Source organism: Oncorhynchus mykiss, chromosome 10, assembly GCF_013265735.2.
Source record: "Oncorhynchus mykiss isolate Arlee chromosome 10, USDA_OmykA_1.1, whole genome shotgun sequence".
NCBI lineage: Eukaryota > Metazoa > Chordata > Actinopteri > Salmoniformes > Salmonidae > Oncorhynchus > Oncorhynchus mykiss.
In genome coordinates, this window is record NC_048574.1 from 67624269 (window position 1) to 67634718 (window position 10450).

The following is a 10450-nucleotide window of genomic DNA, read 5'->3' on the forward strand; positions in this document are numbered from 1 at the left end:
CAGGCTCACCCTTCATCTTATGAGTAAGAGCCTTTGTCGGCTTAATGGGATGTGTTTCAAATGTAATCCTTTAGCTATGACATCACATATTTAACCCTCATGCATTTTATCTTGTCTTATTCCAATGTTGAGCAATATTCTGGTTCAGAAACCAAAAGTATTACCCAAGTAGGAGCTTATGGGAACTTAACATACGCCGATTGTACAAAACATTAAGAACACCTTACTAATATTGTGGTGGACCATTCTTGATGCACATGTGAAACTGTAGAGTGTGAAAACCACAGCAGCGTTGAAGTTCTTGACACAAACCGGTGCTCCTACCATTTGGCATTTGGTATTTTGTTAGGATCCCATTACCTGTTGCGAAAGCAGCAGCTACTCTTCCTGGAGTCCTCACAAAACATGAAACATGACATAATACAGAACATTAATCTTGGTGTCATAGACAAGAACAGCTCAAGGACAGAACTACATCAATAAAAATAAATGAAAAGAGGCACACGCAGCCTACATATCAATACCAAATCATACACACAAACTGTCTAGGTCAAATAGGGGAGAGGCGTTGTGCTGTGAGGTGTTGCTTTATCTGTTTTCTGAAACCAGGCTTGCTGTTCATTTGAACAATATGAGATGGAGTGGAGTTCCACTTTACTCAGTACTTTGTTGGAACACCTTCGCCAGCAATTACAGCCTCAAGTCTTCTTGGGTATGACGCTACAAGTTTGGTACACCTGTATTTGGGGAGTTTCTCTCATTCTTCTCTGCAGATTCTCTAAAGCTCTGTCAGGTTGGATGGGGAGCGTCGCTGCACAACTATTTTCAGGCATCTCCAGAGATGTTCGATCAGGTTCAAGTCCGGACTCTGGCTGGGCCACTCAAGGACATTCAGAGACTTGTCCTGAAGCCACTCCTGCATTGCCTTGGCTCTGTGCTAAGGGTCGTTGTGTGGTTAGAAGGTGAACCTTTGCCCCAGTTTGACGTCCTGAGCACTCTTGAGCAGGTTTTTGTCAAGGATCTCTCCATGCTTTGCTCCATTAATCTTTCCCTCGATCCTGACTAGTCTCCCAGTCCCTGCCGCTGAAAAACATCCCCACAGCATGATGCTGCCACCACCATCCTCACCATGCGGATGGTGCCAGGTTTCCTCCAGACGTGACACTTGGCATTCAGGCCAAAGAGTTAAATCTTGGTGTCATCAGACCAAAAAAATATTGTTTCTCATAGTCTGAGAGTCCTTTAGGTGCCTTTTGGCAAACTCCAAGCGGGCTGTCACGTGCCTTTTACTGAGGTCTGGCTTCCGTCTGGCCACTCTACCATAAAGGCCTGATTGGTGGAGTGCTGCAGAGACAGTTGTCCTTCTGGAAGTTTTTCCCATCTCCACAGAGGAACTCTGGAGCTCTGTCAGAGTGACCATTGTGTTCTTGGTCACCTCCCTGACCAAGGCCTTTCTCCCCTATTGCTCAGTTTGGCCAGGCGGCCAAACTTCTTCCATTTAAGAATGACGGAGACCACTGTGTTCTTGGGACCTTCAATGGTGCAGAAATGTTTGGTACTCTTCCCGAGATCTGTGCCACGGCACAATCCTGTCTCGGAGCTCGATGGACAATTCCTTCTACCTCATGGCTTGGTTTTTTCTATGACCTGCACTGTCAACTGTGGGACCTTATGTAAACAGGTGTGTGCCTTTCCAAATCATGTCCAATTAATTTAATTTGACCACAGGTTGTCTCTAATCACGTTGTAGAAACATCTCAAGGATGATCAATGGTAACAGGATGCACCTGAGCAATTTCCAAGTCTCATAGCAAAGGTTCTGAATATTTATGTAAATAAGGTATTTCTGTCATTTATATTTAATACATTTGCAAAAATGTATATAAAACCTGTTTTTGCTTTGTCGTTATGGGCTATTGAGTGCAGATTGATGATGATTTTTATTTATTTAAACAATTTTAGAATAAGGCTATAACGTAACAATATGTGGAAGAAGTCAAGGAGTCTGAATACTTTCCGAATGCACTCTATATCAGCCCTTTGATTACAATGAAGAGCAGAACGTGCTGCTCTGTTCTGGGCCAGCTGCACGACTGGACAATAATCAAGTTAAGACAAAACTAGATCCTGCAGGACCTACTTTTTGGCTTGGGGTGTCAAAAAGGCAGAGCATCTCTTTATTACGGACAGACCTCTCCCCATCTTTACAACCATTGAATCTATATGTTTTGATCATGATAGTTTACAATCTTCTAAGGTAACGCCAAGTAATTTAGTCTCCTCAACTTGTTCAACAGCCACACCATTCATTACCAGATTCAGCTGAGGTCTAGAATTTAGGGAATCATTTTTACCAAATACAATGCTCTTAGTTTTAGAGATGTTCGGGACCAGTTTATTACTGGCCACCCATTCCAAAACAGACTGCAACTCTTTGTTAATGGTTTCAGTGACTTCATTAGCTGTGTTTGCTGATGTGTATATGGTTGAATCATTAGCATACATGGACACACATGCTTTGTTTAATGCTAGTGGCAGGTCATTGGTAAAAATAGAAGTAGAGGGCCTAGAGAGCTCCCCTGCACTACAACACACTTGACATACTTGACATTAGAGAAGCTTCCATTAAGGAAAACCCTTATATTAAAACCCTTATATTAGATAGATAGCTCTGAATCCACGATATGGCAGAGGTTGAAAAGCCATAACACATTTTTTTTACCCTGTTCAAAGGCACTCTTCTGTCTTTGCCATTAATCCTCTGAATGGCACACATTTACAATCCATGTCTCAATTATCTCAAGGCTTAAAAAATCCTCCCCTTCATCTATACTGATTGAAGTGGATTTAACAAGTGACATCAATAAGGGATCATAGCTTTCACCTGGATTCACCTGTTCAGTCTGTCATGAAAAAAGTTCTTAAGGTTTTGTGCACTCAGTGTCATTTTAATGTTTGGAAAACTTGTGTCCCGTAAACAAATCAGAAACTTAACCCTAAACCTAATCCTAACTCCTGACCTTAACCCTAGCCCTAACCCTTAAGCCTAAAATGTATTTCAATTCAAATTCCTATTTTCCCTAACCCTAACTCAAAGCCTAACCTTAACTCCTAACCCTAAACCTAACCCTAATTTCTAACCTTAAACCTAACTGTAATCCTAACCCTAAACCTAACCCTAAATTCTAACCTTTAACCTAACTGTAACCCTAACCTTAAACCTAACCTTTGAGCCTAAAATAGTCTTTGTCCTCGTGGGGACCTTGGTAATGTCACGTCCTGACCTTAGTTCCTTTTGTATGTCTCTATTTTAGGTTGGTCAGGGCGTGAGTTGGGGTGGGCATTCTATGTTTTGTTCTTGTGTTTATATTTCTATGTGTTTGTCCTAGTATGGTTCCCAATCAGAAGCAGCTGTCAATCGTTGTCTCTGATTGAGAACCATACTTAGGTAGCCTGTTTTTGTCACGGTTTTCTGTACGTGAAAGAGAGTCAGACCAAAATGCGGCGTGGCTATTGCGATCCATGTTTAATAAAACAAGGTAAACACGAATCAAATACAAAAACAATAAACGTAACACGAAAACCGAAACAGCCTAAACTGGTGCAAAGTAACACAGAGACAGGAACAAGGACAATCACCCACAAAACCCAACACCAAACAGGCTACCTAATAATGGCTCCCAATCAGAGACAATGACGAACACCTGCCTCTGATTGAGAACCATATCAGGCCAAACATAGAACTAGACAAACTAGACATGTAACATAGAATGCCCACTCAGCTCACACCCTGACCAACCAAAACATAGAAACATACAAAGCAAAACATGGTCAGGGTGTGACAGTTTTCCCACTTTTGTTTGTGGGTGGTTATTTTCTGTTTAGTGTGTTGCTTCACCTGACAGGACTGTTTTGTTTCTTTCATTCACTTTGTTATTTTGTTTTGTGTGTTCAGTTCTAATAAATTTACATGGACACTCACCACGCTGCATATTGGTCCAATCTTGACTACTCTTCCTCAGACGAAGAAGAGATTCGTTACAGAACCACCAACCACATCCGGACCAAGCAGCGTGGTAACCAGGAGCAGAGGGTTCTGGACTGGTAAGGGACCCTGGGCACAGGCTGGGGAATATCGCTGCCCCAGGGAATAGCTGGAGGCATGGCAGCGCAACAGGGACTAGAGGCAGCCCCAAAAATGTATTGGGGGAGCACACGGGGAGTGTGGCTAAGTCAGGTAGGAGACCTGAGCCAACTCCCTGTGCTTACCGTGCAGGCACCGTGTTATGCCATGAGGCACACAGTGTCCCCAGTGCGCAGGCATAGACCGGTAGCGAGCCGGCTCAGCGCATCTGGTCTCCAGTGCGTCTCCTCGGCCCGGGTTATATGGCACCAGCCCTACGCGCACGGTGTCCCCAGTTCACCAGCACAGCCCAGTGCGGTCTGTTCCACCCCGCCGAACTTGCCGGGCTACGGGGAATATCCAGCCAGAACAGGTTGCGCATGCTCGGTGCTTGAGACCTCCAGTGCGCCTCCACGGTCCGGTCCATCCGGTGCCTCCTCCACGCACCAGGCCTCCTGTGGCAGCCCCATGCACCAGGCTATCTCTCCGTCTCCTCCCTCTAGGTGCTCCCGCCTGTCCAGCGCTTCCAGAGTCTCCCTCCTGTCCAGCGCTTCCAGAGTCTCCCTCCTGTCCAGCGCTTCCAGAGCCTCCCTCCTGTCCGGCGATGCCAGAGCCGCCCGTCAGTCAGGAGCTGCCAGAGTCGCCCGTCAGTCATGAGCTGCCAGAGCCGCCCGTCAGTCAGGAGCTGCCAGAGCCGCCCGTCAGTCAGGAGCTGCCAGAGCCGCCCGTCAGTCAGGAGCTGCCAGAGTCGCCCGTCAGTCAGGAGCTGCCAGAGTCGCCCGTCAGTCAGGAGCTGCCAGAGCCGCCCGTCAGTCAGGAGCTGCCAGAGTCGCCCTTCACTCCGGCGCTGCCGGAGTCTCCCGTCTATTCGGGGCCCGCTGCAAGGGTCCCCAGTCTGAGGTCGGCAGCGAGGGTCGCCACTCCAAAGGCGCCACCTAAGTGGGCCAAGACTAAGGTGGAGTGGGGTCCACGTCATGCACCAGAGCCGCCACCGCGGACAGATGCCCACCCAGACCCTCCCCTATGGGAGACCCTCCCCTATGGGAGACCCTCCCCTAAGAGATTCGTTACAGGTAAGGTCCCCACAAATTACAATTTGACTTATTTTACTATCCTTGTTGGGGCTTTGGGGGATTTCCAGTACCCACAAGATTAGTAAGATATTTTTTTTAAAGGATAGTAATACAATCACACACACACACACACACACACACCCACATACACACACACACACACACACACACACACACACACACACACACACACACACACACACACACACACACACACACACACACACACACACACACACACACACACACACACACACACACACACACACACACTGGCCAGACAAGACAGAGGTCATGCTAAAGCTATGTACAGAGAGATATAGAGCTCAGTCAGGGTCAATCCCCACTTTAAAGCCAAGATAACAAACTACCTCAGAAATATGAATAATTTACACCGAGGCCGTTAGTGTGTAAACTGTGTGGTTTAGCATTATCTGTGTGCTAACGCTTCCCTCTAACATCTCTGTTTACGAGATTTGGACATCAACTCATAAATAATGGGTCTTTGATGGGTGTGTAATCTATCTTGTTTCACTACTCCACCTGATAATTGCTCCTATAGCCCCCATTTCCATTATCCTAAACCCTCATGAAGTTCATACAAATACGTTATGAACATCTGAAAGGGCACTTTTACTAAGTATTTGATGTATTCCCTCAATTACATTTGACGTCCATTACTCCCTTCATCAAGCCAAACCTTTCTATCAGGAAACACGGCGCGACCCTTGTAATTGCAAACAAGCAACAGGGGGCTGTTGTTAAAAAAAAAGAGTTGGCCATTTTACATCCATTTTACAGCCAAATTATGATATACAAAGAGGTCACAAACCAAGACAGATGATGACATAGAAGACTGTCCGACAGCAGTACGGCTGACTAAAGTGACTCAAGTGAAAGCGTTGATTTGGATAAGAGCAGCGTTCTGGCGTCCATGTTGAATATCATCCAACACAAACAACTGGAACATTGTTCAGGGATTAATCATCATTAATGAAGTTACAACCAAAACATTCTGACATCCAGGTATAAATTACATTTTGGACAGTGCAATGAGTGCAGTGAGCGACTCTATTGGCTAGAACACAGAAGTGAAAATATGGAATGATGCGAATAATTGTTTTGTATGACGCTTTTCTGTAAGATAATAAAAAATGGCTGTCCTGGATAGACAGAATGAAGTGTCAATAATTGACCTTTTCCAAACATTAAGAACACATTCATCCTTTTTAAACAGTACGATGGTAGTTTATGTAATTTTGTCACAGAAATGTTTCACTTGGATTCCAAGTGTTAGGAGTGATTTTCTTTCCAGGGCTTGTTAACAAACCAAAACTGATATAGCTCGAAAAGGCGGTTTATTATTAGTTTGTTTTTTACAACTAATTTCAACTCTTATCTTTTTTTTTATCTTAATGCCTTGATGCCTTTTGTTTTCTTTTTCATTTAATAGTGCATGATCACGAACATGTGACCTGGACCGGCTTCAAAAGTGCCCTTACCGTTCTACAGATGGTAACACTTAATTGGTAACAGAATAAAACGCTTGATGACTACGGTTGAAACTGTTCCCAGGGAGGGTGAACTTGGCAAGAAAGAGTTCCCCTGTCGTAGAAACAACATCTAACCATCAAATACACAAGGAAGTATACAGGGCTTTAATGGGGAGTAAGGGAATATAAATATACATCTGAGGGAGCATTAAAGGTTTGAACTGAGTTATAAAGATAATGTTGGACTTTTCTCTGATGTTCTTTTATGAATCCTTAATCAAATCATTGGCTTCGAGTAACCATATTTGTGTGGATTCATGCAAATATTCAGAGGATGTGTTAACTGCTGTCCTTGATGATTGAGTTTCAGCTTTATGTTGCTTATTTACCTTGCTTAGTAGGAGGTTCCAGTGTATAGGATTCCAGTGTATAGGAGTTTTCAACAAATCCCAGAACTCTAGGCTTATGAAAACATCATCCTAAAACCCTAAATCCGTAAAATAATCAAACAGTATAATTACAACACGCACATACCTCTCTAAAAAGGAGTGAGGGAAGGGTGGAAGGAGGAGACACCACCTGGAATCCATTATCTCGAGATGGTGGAAGCCCTCGACTCCCATCCCGACCCCCTCAGAGGGGTACGTAAGCCGGCGTAACCCATGAGGTCCCCACTCCATGATGGCTAGCACAAGCCATTGGCCACAGGGCTTGTACGTCTCATCCAACGCACATGGAAAATGCTAACATAGCAATATATAGTAATTACTCAATATAACAGGCTGTCAATTCGGCCATTGTGAAGATGGCAATGAATCACCCCTTTACGTGTTTCACTTGTGTCCGTAATTTATTCATGTATTATTATGAAAGACTGGTGAGCTGAGATTTGAGTTGGAACACCATTTTAAGTTGTTATCCATCTCTTCCAGCCTCATCAATTATGAACAGCTATATGTGATGACCTCATAATGGAGAGTACAGAATAAGAACACTTCAGGGAATACTACAACTCTAGCACAGTTGTCTTTGTGTTGACATCAGAGTTTACAAAAGCAACATGGGAACATGAGTTGTCCTTACTGGCATATCTATTACAATGGAATGAGCACTGAGGAAATGGTCAAACATTTTAGACATGGAACATTTTTAAAGTAGTATAAATTCCTACCTTCTGTGGTTTTCTTTCTCTTTTACCACTCTCACTTGAACCTTATAGTCTTGCTGTGGTGTGCAGTAACTGACGGATTGACAGTTAGCTACTTTTTTGTCCATCGGTGAGTGTTGCTACCTCTTAAATTCCCCTTCAGATTTACAAGGATGTCTTGACAGAGTGGCTGGAGACTAGCATGTGAAAAGCTTAACCTTTCGTAAGGGTCTGACGTTTCTTTAGTCTCTGGCTCCTGGCCTAGATGTGCAACGTTCTGAATGCATTTTGGGGCGCAATGAATTCTTGGACTGTTATTAGTCTGAAAATGATAAGGAAACACAAACAATGTTACTGCGACATACTCAAAGGCTTGGTTATATCACATTGTTTTAAACAATGATTCAAAAGAAAATTGTAGTTTTCTGGGGTAGCCTAGAGATCGTATTTGTATTGTTTCAACAGTTTTTCCATTTTAAGATGAAATTGTACGTAACATATTGATGTTAGATCTCAGTTTGTATGTTTTCGGTCCTTATGGTTCATTCACCACTTCCATACATGATGCTGTATGATGGACAAATCTCCACTAGATGTCATGGTTGCTTGGTTTTGAAAAATGTACTTTCATATGTATCTAGAGAAATCAACCAAAGTTACAGATTTCTGCTTGTTAAAAGAAGGAAACAGTAGGCAGAGAAAGATGGGAAGACGACTGCTAGAGAATGTCCTGACCTAAAGAGTCATTTTAACATCTCTGTTTCTTTTAACATCTCTGTTTGTTTGGGTCAAACTGGTGATATATGGTTTTTATAATATGTTGCTTTACATACACATAGCACGCACCCTATTTCTAAATATTCTGTGGATAAGATCTACAGTTAATTGAAATGTTTATCTGTCTTTTATTATTGCATTTGTTATGATGATAATCATAGATATTTTATGATGATGGTTTTATGAGGCTATTAGACTAGAAAGGAAAATATTGGAAACAGAACCTCAAAAAGCTCAATTATTAAAAACATATTTACAAACACACAAACAATGAACAATCTGGATCCAAGAAAGAAAAGAAAGAGGTCCAAATAAGTAAAACATTTTAAACATGCCACGGAATGGTTCCTATGATGTTTCTGCTTCTAATTGTACTTTCTGGACGCTGTCGCAATACACAATCATCAATCATTTACAGTGGTGTATCGACCAATATCCTGTATTAACTAAGATAGCAAAATCAACCCATTACATTTTTAGTCACCCTTTGTGCAGTCAGAACAATTGGAGAGTATCACTCACGTTCCACTTTCTCTCCCTCTCCCCCACTTTTTCTCTCTCTTTCTCCTAACCCTTCTCTCTATCCCTCCCCCCTTTCCAAACCTACCTCTCCACCCCCACTTGCCATCTTTCCAATTCAACACTCAAGTCAGAGAGACAGATGCCTCTCTCCGGAAACTTCTGAGGAGGCATATACGAAGTGGAAGTGATGAAAGCCACAAGAAGCCGGGTCCCACTGCAGCAAGGTCTCGGTTCTTTGCTCTCGCCTGCCGGCGAGCACAAGCTCCCCTCATTTAGAAAAAGCACTGTACATCCTGGAACCTGGGTTCCCCTTCTTTTTTAATTAAAACCCGTGTGGATTCGCCTCCCTCAGACCCCAGTAGAGAGAGAGGGGTTGTAGCGGGGAAAAACTTCCAAGTTGTTCCACTTGACAGGTATATTTAAGTTCACCCAGTTTGACCAGATGGATCATGTATTTTGTAAAAGGCGTTATTATATGGTGGATGGGTGGGAGGCGGGGGGGGGGGGGGGGGGAGCAGAGATCAACAAGCACGGAGGAGGAGGCAACGGCGTGGAGGTCCTTCTGGGTGATCTTCTTAGATCTTGTGAGAGGAGCATCGTCAAGAATTCATCCTGTCTTTAGCTGGCGTTAGATAAGATAAGATGTTTGAAAAGACTAAATTGTAAATATTAATAAACATACCTAATTATGCTTAACTGAAAAATGGATTCGTGTGAACGTCTGTAGATGAATGGCAGCGTCCCATAGAGAGGATACCACTAATAGGTTGTATGATTCATTTATTGGTTCCTTACTCATCAACAGCATCAAAACATGGGACAAACAAACATGACGTCGTCACCTGATCAAAGCAGATGGACATGATGATGTTTTGAATCATTCTTTATTTTGAACTGGTCTTTGGGAGGAAACGGTGTTCGTTCACTGGCCATTTGAAAATATGTTCTTCATCCAAAATAGAACTTTACAAAGAGTTGCGAACTCACTACATGAACAACAATTTGAGAAATTGAAAATAATGCTTAGGCCTACATAGGCATACAATAAACTGAACGAAAATATAAACACAACATGTAAAGTGTTGGTTCCATGTTTCATGAGCTGAAATAAAAGATCCCAGAAATGTTCCATACGCACAAAAAACGTATTTCTCTAAATTGTTTTGCTCAAATTTGTTTACATTGCTGTTAGTGAGCATTTATTTTACATTTGCCAATATGATCCATCCATCTGACAGGTTGGAAATTGATTAAACAGCATGAACATTGCACAGGTGCACCTTGCACTGGGGACAATAAAAGGCCACTCTAAAAT

General features: G+C 43.0%; 1 protein-coding gene across 1 annotated transcript in view; it reads right to left on the bottom strand.

Moving 5' to 3' along the window:
* The window catches only part of LOC110534525 (endothelin receptor type B), a 44433-nt gene extending 36414 nt beyond the window's left edge, over positions 1-8019 (bottom strand). The window contains exon 1 of the mRNA XM_021619409.2: positions 7861-8019. Coding sequence (XP_021475084.2) covers positions 7861-7964 — 104 coding nt within the window. The 5' untranslated portion in view covers positions 7965-8019. The remainder of the gene's footprint in view (positions 1-7860) is intronic.
* Between the last annotated feature and the right edge of the window lie 2431 nt (positions 8020-10450).